Raw genomic sequence first — 18579 nt, forward strand, 5'->3', positions numbered from 1 at the left:
AGAAGTAATATTTTTATTTATTTTATTTTATTTATTTTATTTTTTTAAGATTTTATTTATTTTTAGAGAGGGAAGGGAGGGAGATAGAGAGAGAGAGAAACATCAATGTGCGGTTGCTGGGGGTTATGGCCTGCAACCCAGGCGTGTACCCTGGCTGGGAATCTAACCTGCGATGCTTTGGTTTGCAGCCCGCACTCAATCCACTGAGCTATGCCAGCCAGGGCTCGAACAGAAGTAATATTTAAAAATATCACTAAAAATACTTTTTTTTACAAAAAAGAGAATTCTCACTGACAAAGGCAAACATAATAAAAGCAGTGGATCAACCAACACTAAAGCGAGTACAAAGGTTAAAAAGCAAAAGCTGGAAGATCACATGTAATTGCAAATGTAAATTAAGGAATACACGCAAACACACAAAAGAGATTTTTAAAAAATTATGACAAAAATATAAACATGGAGGGCTTGAGTAAAAATGGCAGTGATTTTAGAAAGTATTCAAACTTAAGTGACCATCATCTTAAAATATACTACTATAAACATAGCCTGGTGTATATATAAAAAGCACACAGCAACCACAAACAAAAAAATCTACAAGAGATTTGCAAGAAATAAAAAGAAAGGAATCCAAACACACCACCACAGAAAGTCATCAATGGGTAAGAACATAAGAAAGGAATAGAGAAGGATTACAAAAACAATCAGGAAACAACGAATAAAGTGGCAGTAAGTGCATACCTATCGATAATTACTTTAACTGTAAATGGATTACATGCTCCAATGGGAAGGAGAACGGATGAAGAAGCCACACATAGGTACAGTGAAGTATTGCCTGGCCATAAAAAGGAATGAGATCTTACCACTCCTGCCAACGTGGAGGGACCTGGAGGGACCTATGCCAAGGGAAGTAAGTCAGGCTGTGAAAGACAACACCATATGATTTCATTTTATGTTTAATCTAAAAACAAAATAAATGAACAAATAAAACAGAAATAAACTCACAGATACAGAGAACAAACGAATGGTTGCCAGATGGGACTGGGGTTGGGGGCTGGGTGGAAAAGCTGAAGGGACTAAGAAGTACAAATTAGTGGTTACAAAACAGTTATGGGAAGTCACGTACAGACAGAGTACACAGTCACTGACATCACAATGACTATGTGTGGTGTCAGGCGGGTGCAAGGTTTATCTGGGGGAATCACTTTTTAAAAAAAATCCTCACCCAAGGACATGCTTGTTGATTTTAAAGAGAGGGGAAGGTAGAGAGAAAGGGAGAGAAACATCAACGAGAGAGAGACATTGATCAGTTGCCTCTCCCACACACCCAGACAGGCAACCAGACACACAACTCAGACATGTGCTGGGACCAGGAATTGAACTCGCACCCTTTCGGTTTACAGGATGACGCTCCAACCAATCAAGCCACGCCAGCCAGAGCTGGGGGATCCCTTCTAAAGTTATCTAAATGTCTAACTACTATGCTGTACACCTGAAACTAATATAACACTGAATGTCAACTATAATTTTTTTAAAAAGATTTTTAAAAGTTTAAACTTAAGCCAAAGCCACTAGTTTAAACTTAAGCCTGCCCCAACAGTAAGAATAGAAAAGAGTGTGGCCAGCATGGTAGATTAGGTACTGATTGTGAGGGTGTTAAATGCAGTTGTGAAAAGTCTGGTTTTTGAGTTAATACAAACTGAACTTCTCTGGGCTAGGCCACGGGTACAGAGATGGGCGTGATATTGGCCCTGCCCTTGCAGGTTCACTTTGGAGTATGTGATGTTAAGGGGCAACCTAAAGGTTACCCCCGACCGAGGTGGCCCTGACTTGCAGGGGTGTCCAACCTGTGGCCCGCGGGCCGCAAGCAGCCCAGGATGGCTATGAATGAGGCCCAACACAAGATCATAAATTTACTTAAAACATTACAAGATTTTTTTGTGATTACCTGTTGCAATGTATTTAATGTAGGGCCCAAGACAACTCTTCTTCCAGTGTGGCACAGAGATGCCAAAAGGCTGGACACTCCTGCTGAAAGCCTTCTTAAACTCCTCATCCTAGATGAGAACTAGAGCTGTCTCCTCACTCTCCAAAGGGGCAGGGATGTGGCAGGAGGATGACAAAAGAGGCCCCGGTTCCCCAGCCCAGCTCACCCTGCTCCCCGAGCTCTGCCTTGTGTTAGAATGCCGGGGGTGGGACTGGAGAGGGAGCCCTCCAGGCTACCCGAGCATCATAGTATAATTCTCCTGAATAGCTCAAGGACCTGAAAAGGCAACCGTTTGTACCAAACTCCTTCTAACAGCTTTTTCCAGCCCACCCCTGCCCCCTGCAAGCATGAAAACTTGAGTTCTGGAGTTCTCAGGACCTGGTGACTTTGCTGCTTCCCTCTAGGCTTCCCAGCTTCCTGGCTTCCCTCTGCCTAAATCACCACTCCCCCCACAGTCAGCTGCTCTGGGGCCTCCCTACCCAAAGTCCGCTGTCCACCTCCAGGCACAATGCAGTTCCCTCTTCCCTCTTCTACCGACTTTGACGGGCAAAGCCTTTCATCTCCTGTAGGATGTGCCCAGTCCTCACCTCTGCTCCCCCTGCCCTCAACCTTCATAACCCTCAACTTATCTCCCTATCCTGAGAGCTCCCTCTTCTAGCCCTCCCCGCATTCTTCTCTGGGAGGTCTCTTTTTGGCTCTCCATCTTGTCTCCCCAAACCTGCTTTTTAGTACCCTGTCCCACAAGAGTTCTCTCCATAGCACCTACTGTGTCGTGGCCTCCCTGCATTTACACCTGTGTCTGCGTGTGTGCGGGCGTACGTGTATGTCCCACCTCCCTCTTCACACAGGGAGGTGTTGCTGCCCCTTCCTTCCCCTTGCCAACCACTCCTCCCTCCTCCGGTCCCCGGTGCCCCCACCCCACAGTGCACAGGACGCCCCTGGGCATGGACTGCCATTGAAGACAACGAGACAGTGACAGACTGTGAGGGGAGCACCCTGAGAGAAAAGCCAGTCCTGATGCTCCGTCTTATTTCTGAAAAAAAGTTTGTTGAAGCCCTGACTGGTGTGGCTCAGTTGGTTGGGCTTCATGCTGCAAATCAAAAGGTTGCTGGTTCGATTCCCAGTCAGGGCACATGCTTGGGTTGCGGGCAGGTCCCCAGTTGCAGGGGTGTGAAAGGCAACCAGTTGATGTTTCAACATCAAAGTTTCCTCCTCTTTCTCCCTCCCTTCCCCTCTCTCTAAAAATAAATAAAATCTTTTTTTAAAAAAGAGTTTGTTGGATGCTTTTCAACTAAAAGCAGGTGATTAATTCAGCCCTGACCTTGTTCTGTCTTTGAACAACAGATAAATTAGTTTACCTGAAAAGAAATCTTTTCATTTGTATTTCCATGTCACCTGTGAGTTTCCCTGCCTTCCACCCGCAGCCCTGCCAGCTGGCAGGAGGAAGGTCAGCAGAGCTGCCGATAAGAGGAATATAAAGAGGGCTTGGTTCATGGTAGGTAAGGAGCAATGGTCTACTCCACAGGCAACATGCTGCGCTTTCTGGTCTTCGCCACCCTGGTCCTTTATGGTGAGTGGGCCCTGTGGCCAGAGTTCTAGGGCGGGGATTTGAGCGGGAAGGTCAGAAAGCTATCCCTAAGCCCAGGCCTGCTCTCCACTCCAGGGCGGGTGGGACTCTGCCTGTGAGTCTAGCAAAAGTTTCACTCTCCTGGGGCCCATGATAGGAAAGGTTGGGGCCACTCTCCATGTAGGCCCCGCATGAAGCAGAGAGGAGACCCTTCCAGGGGCCTGGGCCTTCCTACCGTCCCCATTGACGGGAAGAATCCTCAGCAGGTGCCTGGCTGGGATGAGCACTGCTGTCCCTGCCCCTGGAAAATCCTGCCAAAGTGCTGTTTGGGGAGGGGAGTCAAGGAAAAGCGGGGGGGTCCCCTCAGGCCAAGGGATAACCCTGAGCCAGGCTGAGACCACAAGAAGCCTGGTGATTTGAAGTAAATCCTTCACGGCATGCCAGGGTTCTAGGGACGCCCAGGGACAGAAGAAGGCACCCAGACTCCCTTGCTTTCAAGGGGGCTCAGAGAACCCGCAGCTGGGCCCCTCGTTTGCCAGGGAGGGGCTGTGAGTTTGCTGACAAAGCACAACTGCTCCCCTCTGCCCTGCCCTGGGCTGACCCCCATGCTTACTCATCACTCACTCTTCTTCTGCCCCACAAAGGACACAGCACCCAGGATTTTCCGGAAACCAACGCCCGGGTAGTAGGAGGGACTGAGGCCCGGAGGAACTCCTGGCCCTCTCAGGTGAGTGTTCCTTCGCAGCCCCAGACTTCCAATTAAGTAAGAGCTGCCCCAGACACTGATACACAGCATGATGTGCGTTTGTGTATGTCCTTATCAACAGGAAGCTCTCCAACTGCCTGGGTTCTGGATTTTAAAGATGCATGGGACTAGGCTTAGCTGATTTTTCTTGATGCAAAAGGCTTGAAGAAGGGAATTTAAGCAGCGACCATACTCGTTCTCTCAGGCACACCCCTAAACACACATCACACCGACATTCCCTGCGACACCACCCGGCCATGTTAACGAGACTGTGTGCCAGGGCCACACTTCAGGCTCCATGTGCCCTGACACACACACACACTCACACACTCACACCCCTCCACACTGTGTGTCACCCATTTAAGTGCACTACTGCCCCCACGTAGGGCGTGTTGCTTATCTGGCTATTTAAAGAGTTTCCAGTTTCATAATAGGACAGCTAAGCTCTGATTTATGCAATTCTAAATGTGCAAAACTGACAACTTGAGAGGAATCACTGCAATTAGAATTAAATTCCATTTACAAAAGTTTGAGCCCCAGTTGTCAGGAGTAGAGCTGCTGTGTAATTCAAGGTGCTGGAGGAAAAGACACGAACTGATAAACATGTGCATTCCAGAGGAATCCTAAATATTCCCTGCAGTAGGGGGACAGGGTACACCTTGAAAGCACTGGAGGGGAAGCTCCGAGACCTAAGCTTGTAGGTCTTAGTTAATGAAGTAAGCCCATAGCTACGTTTCCTTCCCAAGAGGAAATGGAAGTGGAAGGACCTGGGTTCTTGGCCCTTCGTGCAGCCTAGAGTAGGGGGGCCAAATGCTCTCTGTGTGCATGCCTTTACCCCCCCCCCCCCCCCACAGCAAACGTCACCAAACAACGGAGCGTCTTTCCTGCCGCCAACCCCAGATCATCTAGCACCCTTTCTCACCAGCACCCCAAGTAGCCACTACCGACCAATTCAGAGCAACTGACAGGTCTAATGAAACCTATTTGCCATCTCTAGCCCAGAAAGCTAGAGAATGTTTTGAGGGATGGCAGGAATTTAAGTGGGTAACATATGGTTTGGGGCAAAGAATTTTGGGAAATACCATTTATTCTTTCTTTCTTCCTTCCCCATCCAGATTTCCCTCCAGTACCTGTCCGGAGGTAACTGGTACCACACCTGCGGAGGGACCCTCATCAGAAGGAACTGGGTGATGACAGCCGCTCACTGCGTGGACAAGTGAGAAAATGCAGACCAGCTTTTCTGAGGCCCCAGGCGGGGGGGAGAGTCTGGCCCTTCTAAAGGCATCTGTGTCTTTGACCACTCAGGGCAAGACTCCAGGGGGCTGTTTGGGGGCCTGTGGGAAGGGAGTAGAATATAGTGAAAAGTACAAATTTTGGCATGAGGAAAGTCCAGCTTCAAATCCCATTCCGCCTGCTTCCAGCTGTGTGACCTTGGATGACCTATTTAGCTTCTCTAAGTCCTCATTCTCTTAGCTCTTACGCAGGTAATAACACCTACTTTGTGGAGTTATTGTGAGGGTTCAGTAAGTGAATATTTAAGTGTCTAGTCATACCTAGCTGGTAACATACTTTTCAGAAGGAGCAATGGTTCTCATTTAAGCACGTCTCAGAATCACCTGGAAGGGCAAGAGTGCCGGGCCCCATCCAGAAGTTTCTGACTTGGCAGGTCCAGGTTGAGGCCTGATAATCTGCATTTGGAACAATTTCTAGGTTATGCTGATGCTGCTGGTCCAGGGACCATGCTCTAAGAATTGCTGGTCTAGAAGTTTATACTTTCCTCAAAATCCCTCTGTGGGCCAAAGCCATTATTTCATTTATGCTCAACACACCTCACTCTAGTAATGAGATATCCAGTTTATGATATTTAGTTTCATAAATTGGGAATATGAAGTTGACAGTAGTTTTTTGTCACTCCCACAAGTTAGTGAACTAGGAAATGAGGGAGCTTGTTACCTCCTCATCATCCAGGGCTTTTCATCCTCCCTCTGTCTGAGCCAGATAACATGGGTTCCTATCCTAAGCTGGCTTCCCAACTTCTCACTAAGGGGGGAAGAGAAGACTTGAGAACCTTGGCTCACTTGGGGATTCCTTCTCTCACTCCAGCCAAATGACCTTCCGTGTGGTGGTGGGAGACCACAACCTGAGCCAGAACGACGGTACCGAGCAGTATGTGAGTGTGCAGAAGATCGTGGTGCATCCATACTGGAACAGCAATAATGTGGCTGCCGGGTAAGGGTGAGGCTGGGCTGGCCTTGGGCTGGGAGGTGGAGGGCTGACCGGCTAGCAACAGGGCTTTGGCTTCCTTTGCATTCATCCAGAAGGACTTTGAGAACTTAGATTTTGGAGAGCTTGAGAATTTTTTAAGGTTTTTAGTATTTATTTGATCTAGGCTGGATGGCGTGAGTGGATCACCTGAAGCTCCTTCTCTGAAGAGTTTAATGTTTCCATTTTTATAGTTATTTATTATTCATTTTATGGAGTAAACTCCATCAGCAAAAGTAAATTCTTAAAATGAAGCTTATGTGAGAAAACTCCTCCCAGATTGAGCTGTACACTTTTGGAAAAGAAGTAGTTAAAATGGTGGTCAATTCTTTAGAATGTGGGGGTTGGGGTCAGTTCAAGTCATTGGCATATTTCTGCAGAGCTTTCAGAACCACACAGATTTTTACATCTTTCTTCCTGAGAACTCTTCCCTGCTACCATCTGCACACTACTCTGCTCCTCCCGGATTCCCCACTTATTACTGGAACGTGTAATAAGCTCCACTCCCCAGAGTTGCAGAAATCAGAGCTAGACTACAGCACAAAGACCTCACCAGCAGGTGCTGCTGTTAAATATACAATGTCCTAACAATCCAAACTGTATAATGCATCGAGTTTGAAACTTAGCAAGTCAGCCCCTTTCTTCTTCAAAATCGTTGTTTCCCAACTTTATGGGGACACCAAGGCTCGGCGAGGGCCTGCCCCTGCGCTGACCTGAAGAACAGCCTGATCCCGTGAGTGAGCAGTCTCTTCCCCTCCCGCAGCTATGACATCGCCCTGCTGCGCCTGGCCCAGAGTGTTACCCTCAACAGCTATGTCCAGCTGGGTGTGCTGCCACAGGCAGGGACCATCCTGGCTAACAACAGTCCCTGCTACATCACAGGCTGGGGCAGGACCAGAAGTAAGTTACCTACATGGACACCACGCACGGGGTACAATTTTCTGTGGTGCTAGATATTCATAGCCAGAGACCAGAAACCAAAGGAACCAGAGTTAAAACAACTGGGACATGAAATCAAAGTTAGACCAGGCCATGGAATTAAGTCAGAGATTCATAGACTCATAACTCAAACAAACAAACAAACAAACAAACAAATAACATGCAACTTAGAGAGTAGGAAGTACCAGCCTTTCATTTTATACATGAGGCAACTGAGGCCCAAAGAAATTAAAGACCTTGTACAAGTACACATGACTCGTTAGCTGGGGCGTGAACCCCGTTATCCTGGCTCCCACTTTGGTGGTCATTACCCCATTGTGCTACCGCCATAGACCGTCCCTGGGCTTTGGGTTGGAGTGAATGACAAGCGGCAGCTTAGGGTTGGAGAAGTCAAGGCAGAGGAGGCCTCAGCCCCCTTCTGGTCATCACAGGAGGGTTTCTGGTAGGGAATGTCGTTCAGCTAACAGGGGAAGGTAGGAGAGACTATGAGCAGAGACAGTTAAGAAGGGCAGAGACAAGAGGCCTGACGTGAAAGTCTCTCGGCCACCAGGCAGCGTATGAGCTCCGGAAGAGAACAAGGCCTCGCTACGAGCAGCCAGTCTACTGGGAAAGTCTGGAGCTGAGAGACATACTTCTCATCCAACTCTGCTCTCAGTTCATTTGATGTCATTGCGATTCAATTTCATGGTCTTTAATATGAAAGGGTTGTAAGGATCCAAAGAAATAATTCACGTGAAAAGGCTCTGAAAAGTTAAAGACCCAGATAAAGAAAAGCTGCACCAAGTTCTTAAGAAATGGAAACAAAGGCGCACAGTCACGGTCCTGCTTCACGTGGTTAACAGTGTGAAGAGAAAGCGGGACAGGCAGGTATGTTACCAACAAATAATTCTAGTTACTTAACTAAGGTATCCATGAGTTTAAAAAAAAAAAAAAAGCAGGAGTGGGATTGGTTGTTTAGAGCCAGGGAATAGTAATCAAGAATGACTCCCTGAAGGAAGAGGCCTGTAGATTCCATATAAAGAGAGAAAAAAGGGGAATCTATGACATGCAATGGGCAGAGAGGAGGAGCTTGCCCTGAGCTCAGCATTCATTAGAGCTTGGAAAGCTTTGGGAGGATGTGGAAGGTTTTTCCCTTGGACAGCATCTGGGGCTGATCTCCAATGCTGTGTGTCCTGTTCAGCCAACGGTCAGCTGGCCCAGACCCTGCAGCAGGCGTACCTGCCCACCGTGGACTATGCCACCTGCTCCAGCGCCTCCTACTGGGGCTCCACTGTGAAGAACACCATGGTGTGCGCTGGAGGAGACGGAGCACGCTCTGGATGCCAGGTGAACACTTGCAGGAGGTGTCACAAGTCCTGCCCCAGGTCCCTCCCCTCTCTGCCTACCACCCCCACCTTTTCCTCACCCCTGTTCCACCCCTACTCACACCCCCCATATGCAGACTCAACTTTCCAGTCTGGTTTCCAAATGAGAATTATTCTGTGCTAGTAACTCTATGCTTATGGGATCTCAAAGTTGAAAGGAACTTTAAAATTCATCTTGACTAGTACCCCCACCTCAGAAACTTGTGTGGGACCCAGCATTTGTGTGCGTGTATATGTGCGTTCTTTAGAATTTGTTTGTGACCTAGATTTTTTATGGAGGTAGTGGGGCTGGGCCTGGAGTAATGCTAGTTGTTTTGTACAAGGTAGCTCCCCTCCCATCAATCCCGATTATTCTGGTAGCTCCTCTACTACCGCCTTTTCACCCAACTAGTATTTATAGCCACACATACAGGTGACTATAGTAGGGGAAAGTGCACAAAATGGTTTTATATTAGTTTATATATATATGATAAAGAGAACCTTGTTTATTTATATAATAAATAGATCAATCAGCAAGACACCAGCCTACAGATTTCTTAATGGAATTCAGCAAATGTTCTTGATCATCTACTGAATCAAATGTGCACTGCATTAAGCACTAGGGATACAAAGATAAATCAAACTCAGTGGAGGAATGGAAAGAGCGTCATATGATAGAACACTGTAATACAATATGGTTAAATGTTTTTTTTTCTTTTTTTTTTAACTGTTGTTCAAGTACAAACTGTCTCCATTTTCCCCTACCACTCCCCCCGACCCCAGCCATCCCCACTTCCCACCCTTGATCCCAGCTCCCTTTGGTTTTGTCCATGTGCCCTTTATACATGTTCCTGAAAACCCTTCTCCCTTTCTCTCCCATTATCCCCTCCCACCTTCCCTCTGGAGTTACTGTTAGTTTGTTCTTAATTTCAATGTCTCTGGTTATGTTTTGCTTGGTTGTTTGTCGTGTTGATTAGGTTCCATGTATAGGTGAGACCATATGGTATTTGACAATATGGTTAAATGTTATAGTAAAGATACGCATCAGGTGATATGGGCATACAAAAAATAGGTACTTACCCCCATCTGTTGGGGTCAGAAAAGACTTGCCTTCCCTGAGTAAGTGGAGTCTGTAGTGAGTCCTGCAGGTTAAACAGGATACAGAGGGAAAGACATTCAGAGAGAGGAAAGAGCATGAAGAAAGGCATGGCCCAGGAACCTAGGTAAGGCACATGGAGAATTAATTGTAAGGTGTTCCCTACAACTTGCTATAGCAGAGATTGAAGCCCACAGCCTCCAAATCCAGCCTGTTGCCTGTTTTTTGTTTGGCCCATGAACTAAGAATTGTTTTTACATTTTTAAATGGTTGGGGGGAAAATAAAATAATAATATATCATGACAAATGAAAAATATAAAATTTTGATGTTCATGAAAAATATTTTATTGGAACACAGCCATAGTTGTTTGTTATATGTTACTTATGGCTGCTTTCGCAGAATTGAGTAGGTTGCAACAGAGACTGAAGGGCCTGCAAAGCCTAAAGTATTTACTAATTGGCTTATTACAGAATGTTTGCTGACCCTTTGGGCTGGAGTGTAAACTGTTGCCATACTAGGCAATGTCAGCAGATGACGCTGGGGGCAACAGGAGCCACGTGATTTAGGGCTTCAAATGTCATGCTGAGGACATGAACTTTATCGCTCAGATACTAGGAAAATATTGAAGAGTTTTAAACAGGAGAACAGCATAATCAGATTTGTCTTTTAGAAGCACTCTCTGATGACAAGATAATCATGATGAGGTCAAGATTGGCAAGGAGACCAGTTAGGAGACTACTGTAATTGTCCAGGCAAGAAATGTGAGGGCCTGAATCAGGGCAGTGGAAAAGAGGAAAGGAGGAAGATATGGAATGAACTACAGGCATTTGGCTTAAGTGATTTGGGAGACGGTTTTGCTCCCTCAAATGAGACAGTATTTGCCCTGACCAGTGTCACTCAGTTGGTTGGATGCTGTCCCTCAAAGTGAAAGGTCACTGATTCTATTCCTGGTCAGTGCGCATGCCTGGGTTGCAGGTTTGGTCCCCTGTGGGAGCGCGTAGGAGAGGCAACTGATTGATGTCTTTTTCCCTCCTTTCCCTTCTCTCTAAAAATAAATAAAACCTTTTAAAAAATGAGACAAGATTGATAGGATTTTGGAGGAAAGGTGATGAGTTTGGTTCTGGATAAGTTGAGCCTGAGATCCCTGTGGGATACTCAGGTATAGTTAATTAGATATAATTAGATATGAAGACAGTGGAACCTTGGAGGGGAGAGCTGGGCTAGAGATCCCTTAGTAGCAAATGAGACCCCTTTTGGTCCCCAACCCATGGGGAAACTTCTAGAAAAGAAAAAGGACAGTGAGTTAGAACTGTGATAACATAAACATTTGAGTGTTTCAGGGAGATAGGTGAAAGACAAAGAACCCATAAAGATCTAAGAGGGATCAGAGGCAAGAGAAAAATAAGGGTTTTATAAAACCTCAGAAAGTAGTGATAGGTCACACATACCAGCCAGGAGCCACAGTAGATAACCGAATGTGACTACTTGGCCATGGGTGAATCTGCAGCACTGTGGCAAGAACAATTCCAGTGGGGCAGTGATGGCAGAGGCTAAAGGGTAAGGAAGAAGTGGCAATAAAAAATGCAGCAGGGAAATGTAGACCATTCTTCCAAGAATCTTGGGTGAAAGAGAGGAATAAAAAGAGTCTGGTAGCTTCAAGAGGGATGACAAGTTAAGGAGTGGGTGGATCTTTTAAGAGGGAAGAATATTGAGTGTGTTTAATAGGCAGAGAGGGAAGGACCCCGTAGAGTCAAAGAACAGAAATAAATGGACGGCACAAGATCCTGGAGGTGACAAAAAAGAGGGAACCGAGAGGACAGGTAGAACTGGCTTTGCACAGGGAAAGAAATGCCTAATGTGCATAAACGTGAAAGAGTGTGCATGCTGGGTGGGTGAAAGCTGGCAGATGTTCTGCATTATTGCTTTTATTTACTCATGAGCTAAGAGCTGGACTGGATGCTGAAAATGAAGAGAAAAGGGTTGTATGGGCTGGATTAATTAAAGTGAATGGGAGAAGGATTGGCCTCCAAAATATTACTGATTGGCTGAGGTTAGAGATCACATAATAGCCATTCATTTTACTCAAAGACCCAGTTGTAGAGAATGGGTTAATCCAGAACTAAATTTCCCTGCATTACCAAGCAAACAGACAGGCTTGCTGATCAAACACAAAGTCTAAGCTAGGTAGAAGAGGAAGAGAAGCCAGCAGGAAGCTGGTAGCTAGGCTGCAATAGCAGAAGAAAAAGATTAAATAAAAGTTTTTGTGAGTACTTAGCATTATGGAAGTTGACCAAATCACCCTAGTTTTCCCAGAACTTCCCTAGTGTTAAAACCTACATGTCCTGTACCCTAGGAACCCAATATGCAAGGAGGGGCAAAAAAGGAACCAAGGCCTAAGACACAGGTGGCAAACACAAGGTCAGAGGCCAAATCCGGCCCTCCACCTTGTTTTACCTGCCCAGCACCTTGTTTCTACCCTACAGCAGCAGTGCTGAGCTCTGGCTTACCTGTTAAGGAGTAGTTACATTTATACAGTCCTAAAATTACATTCGGCCCTTTGAAAGCAAGCTCGAGGCTGATGTGGCCCCCGGTGAAAATGAGTTTGGCACCCTTGGTCTAAGGCAACCTCTTCCAAGTCCCCACCAGCCAGCTTAATTTATAACTTCTTAAGGCTTTAACCTTTTTGAGTTAATTCACTTCCCTTTGCTCTCTTCCAGGGTCTTTTTTTGTTGTTGTTGTTTTTTAAATAGAATTATCTCTTTAGTCTCTTTATTGTCCCTTGTATTTTATTTTACTGTATTTCTTGTCTTTCATGACACTGACATTTTTGAAAAGTCCAGTTGTCCAGTCTCAAAAAAAGGTAGCCAAGGGGGTCATCGCACCTTAGGGCTCAGGAGCTGAAACAAAACTTAGATTAAGATGCTATTTTTAACAGCTTACATCTTGTGACCTTTAGCCAAAACTCAGTTATTGTCTTCTGCTGCATCAGGGGTCAACAATGACCAAGATGAGAAATTAGGGCCAGGTCAGTTCTGGAGGCTGGGTGTCCAGTCAAGGTGTCCTCAGGTTTGGTTTTCTTCTCGGGCCTTTCTCCTGGACTTTCGGGTGGTGACCTTCTTGCTGTATCTTCTTGTGGCCTTTTTTCTGTGCATGCTGGTGTTCTCTGTGTGTTCAAAGTTGTTCTTCTCTTCCAGGGTCTTGAATTCTGAAAACCTAGAGTACTTCTCTTCTGTCTGCCACTCGAAATTGACAATTCTCCAAGACAATTGTGTCTCTGAGTGCCTTCCCATTGGAGCTTTCCAAAGAGTGTGCTCTTTTAGGTTTTCAGACTTCTGTGTCCTAGGCCCTTCCCTGAGAGTGAATTAACTGACCTCCACTTACCTCAACCCATGTTCCCCACTGAGCTCTTGTCCATCTCTTCCTTCTGTCCTGAAATCCTCAGCCTTACTCTCCATCTTGCCAGAGCCTTTGTTTCTTTTCAGGTTAATTGGTAGAAGAGAATAGCGTTACATAAAATTCAGTTACCCTTCTGTCCTCTGGCCCAGAAATACTCTCAAATCCCTATTAGAATTTGAGTAGGAGAGGTTTAAGCTGTTTTGTTCATTTTGAGTCCTATAATCTAAAGCAAACATCTTCTTTGCCTAAGCAACAGTTCAGGTAGGGTAGAGCTAGCCCCTTTTAAAAATAAATCACTAACTTGAACTTTTGGTCTCTTTCCCTAGTTCTTTTTTTTTTTAAGTTTTCATTTTTCATGGAAGCTATAGGTATTAAATTGCTTAAGGTGGCAAATAAAACTACAGGGCTTAATAAAGGAAAAGATTCCTTCTACCCCTTGAGTTCTTGTTCCCTGGAAGAGACCGCTTTCAACTCTTTTCAGCTGACCTTGGTTTCTACGCCATATCTCTCTAAAAACATATACGGTCATATTGCTGCTTAAATTTTCAGTTCAGACATTATAAGAAATGAAGATTTCTCTTCCTTTTACACATATATACTTGTCCCCTAAACATGAACTCTTCCCATCACCACCTCAACCTCCAAAAGTAATTTGTACTAGAGTAACATTTAATGTTTATTATGTTATATGAAATGCTACTCACAACCAAACCATGTATTCCAGGATTACTTTTCATTTCCTGCAAAGCTGAAAACAATTATTTTCCCTACAAAACAATTGTCTTTTTTATTTGCATAATATGTACTCAACTTATTGCTGATTCAACCCCACACTCTCCACTGATTAGTAACTGACCAATTTTATCTTCTCTTGTCCCTAGTGTTCTGTGTCTCAGTATGAGTCTGTTTGCATTGGTCACAAGGGACATTTCCTAAGTTTTTTTCATTCTGGAAACTCTAGAGCTTTGTTTCCAAAGATGTCTATTTGTTGATGATTTCCTCCACTCTATGTTTCTTTTCTCTTTCTAGAATTTGTTATTCACACATTTGCCTCCTAAACCGGTTTAGGAGGTTCTCTTATTTTCTCTATATTTTGTTTGTTTGTTCTACTTTATCTTCCAACACTTTCAATATTTCATTTCTATTATCATATTCATAATTTCCAAAGGCTGTTTTTGTTTTCTGAATGTTCTGTTTAATAGCATACTGTTGTTATATCATGGGTGCAATATTCATCATAGTTTTATTTCTTGTTTTCTTCTCCCTGCATAATCTCTGTTGCCTTCATTTTTTATTTATTTCTTTGTCTCTTTCTTTTATTTTTGTATTACAGACTTTCTTTATATGTTTGGTAATCCTTGACCACCTGCTCTTATTTCAGAATGGGTGGTAAAAAAGCTGATAGGCAGCTCTGAACCTTAGGTGGAGTTCAGCTATAGTGAACTGCTTTGTCAAGTGATCTGGCTAGGCCATTTCACTGGGGGATTTCCAGCCTCAGTATCTTTACATCTTCCCTCTTTTGCTGGCCAGATTGTCCCAAGAAATATCTTCCAACTGTCTATCTGGAGTTTCAGAATGGCATTCTGGGGACTGAGTAAGAAGGAGACTGTCAAGGTTATATTCTATTAACCCAGATTCCTCTGATTCTAAGCCTGAATATGTAACCACTACCAAATACATCACTCCTCTCCTCTTTACTCCAGTTTAACACGCGTCGGTTACCTCCCCTGTGTGTGAAACGCTAAGTCTAATTAGACCCATTAGTCTAAATGTATGTGATAAAGAAATCATTAGAATGCCCTACTTCTCCCATTCCAGGTTCAATTTAAGTCAATAAAAGCTATTAAGCTATAGATGTTCAAAGTTCTATGTTAGCATTGTGGAAAGGAAAAATATCAGCAAGATATAACTCTTGTCTCAAGCTCTTAGACATGTGTGGGAGGTAGAAACAAATTGTGAAGCCAAAATACAAAGCTCTGCATGTTCTGCATGACATAAATAATGCAAAAGAAAGGAAAAAGTACTGTGGTTGTTTAGAAAGGAAGAAGAGATTCATCTTGATTGTGGGGATATGAAGCAAGTGGTGATTTGAACTGGAGTTTTGAAACTGTACAGGTTTCTACAGAGATGGGAGTGGGCAGGGCATAAGCAAAAGTGAAGGCCAAAAGATCAAAATATCTGGGATTTTAGGACTTTGCTTTTATTCCCTGCAGGGTGATTCTGGGGGCCCCCTCCACTGCTCAGTGAATGGCCAGTATGTCGTCCATGGGGTGACCAGCTTTGTGTCCAGCCAGGGCTGTAATGTTGCCAGGAAGCCCACAGTCTTCACCCGAGTCTCTGCTTACATCTCTTGGATAAATAATGTAAGTCCTCTCAAATAATGGTTGAAATAGGGTCACCTGGAGGCCTGTACACTAGCTGGGTTGGGGAGCAAAAGTTGGGCGGAGAAAGCCAACATTTTCCTCATCACATTCATATGTTTTACTCCTTTCCCTTCCCCCCATAATGCATTTTCTCTCAATAATGCTAGCATCCTGAGTTCCCCTTCACATGCCCACTAAGCAGGCCTCACCATGTTGTTTGCTGCATAGGGTAAGATAGTGGTAACAACACATCTGAAGCAGGTGTATATCACTGCTGTCCTAAATTAAAGCCAAAGGAAAAACAGCTTCAGAAGGCCTGCATGGTCCTGGGCAAGGGAAGAGGCACTAACATTCTCTCCCATGATGAGAATTTGCTCTACCCTTTGGAAAGAGGTTTTACTACTTTAAACAATGTTTGAGGGTTAGGTGAGACTCTACATGCATCAACCTCATGGGAGAGCCTTACAGTCATCCCACCTGTGCCCTCCAGTTTTTCACACATTCTGGAGTCTTATGACATGAACACTGACTCACAACTATTTCAAAGTCTGTCCTTGCCTCTAAGTCCTGGGTATATGCCTATAACATTGAATTGCCCTGACGCAGACAAAACCTACTTCCTGCCCCACAACCTCTTAACCCCCATAAACCCAGTACAGGGCAATACTCAGCTAGGAACCCTGAAGCAAAAAGAAAAAAGATGGGCAGAAATAACTGACTGTGGATATAAATGGCTTTTCCTTCAGGTCATTGCCAGCAACTGAACATCTTCCTGAGTACAAAAGGCATCCCAAGATGATTCTTCAATTCACAACAGAACTTGAGGCCATCAAGAAAAAACATTCCAGGAGACAATTGAGCCAGATACAGAAAAGCAAATAAAACTGCATATACATTATCAACTTGTGTCTTTTTATTTGTGATTAAGCTCTTTAGAAGAAATGCAGTTAGAGGACCCAAATTGGATTGCACATTTCTGGGCTGATTCTTCCATTTGCTGCCACCTCTACCAGTTCACAAACTAAGCCAAGTAGGAATGGTTTTATATGATATCTTTTGGATAACCTTGTATTTTAGGATCTACCTATCCATTAATCTGCCCATCTGCCCTCCTCCTATGCATATTTGCTATATTTAAAGGCGCAGAGTACTTTTAAATGCTCCTGAGTTACAAAATGTGCTCTGATCTCCCAACCACACTATGTGGCTCCTCCTTTTGTTCCCCCCTCAGTGCCTAGAACCAGTGCTCAGTTCAAGGTTCTGGATGAGGGCAACTTCCTGGTAGGATACACTAGAGACAGGAATACAGGGTTAGGTGGTAAGTCAGATGCCAGCAAAGAGAGTGGCAAATTAGTAAAGGAGACTAGGAAGGAAAGATTAAAAAAGGATAAAAGAAGATACTAAACAAAGAAAAGAAAGATTAAGGGGAAGAAGCAGAACAAAAAGAGAGGGGAGACAATAATATGGGACCTCACGTGAGCCACAGCCATAGTTGCATCTGCAAGCACCAGAAGCATTTGGGAGGTCAAGGTAATGCTGGTGGCTTGCATCACCACAGGATTGACTTTGATAACTATCACCCAGGCTACTTTGGGAAAGCTGGTGTGAGGCATGACCACTTAAAGAGGAATCAGAGCTTCTGCCCACCTGTCAACCTTAATAAACTGTGGGCATTGGTCAGTGAGCAGACACAGGTAAATGCTGCCAAAAACAAGACTGGAGCTGCTCCGTTGTTGACGTGGTGCAATTGGGCCACTCCAAATTTCTGGGGAAGGGATAGCTCCCAAAGCAGCCTGTCATCACAATGGTCAAATTCTTCAGCACAAAGGCTGAGGAGAAGATTAAGGGTATTGGTGGTCCTATGTCCTGGTAGCTCAAAGCCACATAGAGGAAAGTTCATGAAATGCTCACAAGTGTTTTGGAAAAAATATATATATGTATATATATACACACACATATACATAGTCTGTCCCCAAAAAAGTTCAGCCATTGTTAATATAACAACAACAGTTTGTGCAACATCAATGTAAGCTGGCAGCCAAGGAGAATGGACTAGAATGCACGTGCATGAACAATGACAACTTCACCTTCACTGTACTAGTCAATGGGGGTGGTAGACGCTGGTGAGTGAGCATGTGTACTGTGTGGCCATCACATTCAAAATGACTGAGCAATAAGAGCAACAAATCTATATCAAATTTTGCATTAAGCTCGAACATTCCTCTGTGGAAACTATTGAAATGGTTCAGAAGGCCACAGCTATTGGCAACTGGTGATTGGCAGTTCATTACAACAATGCACTCATTCATGCCTCATGTCCCATGTAGAGTTTTTTAGCAAAATATCAAGTACTCAGGTGACTCAGACCCCACTACAGCCTAGATTTGATCTGATGCTCTGCGATTTCTGGCTTTTCCCAAAACTAAATCACCTTTGAAAGGGAGGAGATCTCAGATCTTTGATGAGATTCAGGAAAAGATAATGAGGCAGCAGATGACAACTGGGAGAACTGTGTGAGGTCCCAAAGTGCCTACTTTGAAGAGGACTGAAGTGTCATTGTCCTGTGTACAATGTCTTTTGTATCTTCTTCAATAAATACCTTCTGGACAGACCTAGTATATCCTCAGATAAGTATGAGTCAGCACTTCAAGGCTGGGACTAAAATAGGCAACCTAATTCAGGGTTCTATAAACCACAGAGAACTGGGAAGCTGATAATTTGCCTCATCCTGGCCAGGGCTCAGTCTATTAGTGTGTTCTACGATAGAGTGAAGAGGAAACTGAGAAGAGAAGCCTAAGAGGATGAGAAGCAACTTTCTTTTTTTTTTGAGTCAGTTTTAAATTTTTATTGGTTGATAAAGGCTGCCACACTTTCTTCCCACCT

The 18579-nt window shown here is 44.5% G+C and overlaps 1 protein-coding gene across 1 annotated transcript; it reads left to right on the forward strand.

Annotated features, from left to right (window-relative positions):
- The first annotated feature begins 3504 nt into the window (after positions 1–3504).
- CELA1 (chymotrypsin like elastase 1) lies at positions 3505–16594 on the forward strand. Its single transcript, XM_028532923.2, has 8 exons — positions 3505–3554; positions 4196–4278; positions 5412–5512; positions 6400–6525; positions 7322–7458; positions 8678–8823; positions 15547–15696; positions 16443–16594. The coding sequence occupies exons 1-8, from the start codon at positions 3515–3517 to the stop codon at positions 16458–16460; spliced, it is 801 nt and encodes a 266-aa protein (XP_028388724.1). The 5' UTR covers positions 3505–3514; the 3' UTR covers positions 16461–16594.
- Positions 16595–18579: the final 1985 nt, after the last annotated feature.

The sequence above is a fragment of the Phyllostomus discolor genome, chromosome 2, assembly GCF_004126475.2.
Source record: "Phyllostomus discolor isolate MPI-MPIP mPhyDis1 chromosome 2, mPhyDis1.pri.v3, whole genome shotgun sequence".
In the NCBI taxonomy this organism is placed as follows: Eukaryota; Metazoa; Chordata; class Mammalia; order Chiroptera; family Phyllostomidae; genus Phyllostomus; species Phyllostomus discolor.

What these genes read in the sequence shown, in the direction of transcription:
- CELA1 (XM_028532923.2), top strand. Translation starts at nt 3,515, where the DNA reads ATGCTGCGCTTTCTGGTCTTCGCCACCCTGGTCCTTTATG. An exon ending in CGCCACCCTGGTCCTTTATG is followed by an intron (nt 3,555 to 4,195) that starts GTGAGTGGGCCC and finishes TGCCCCACAAAG; the next exon opens with GACACAGCACCCAGGATTTT. An exon ending in GAGCACGCTCTGGATGCCAG is followed by an intron (nt 8,824 to 15,546) that starts GTGAACACTTGC and finishes TATTCCCTGCAG; the next exon opens with GGTGATTCTGGGGGCCCCCT.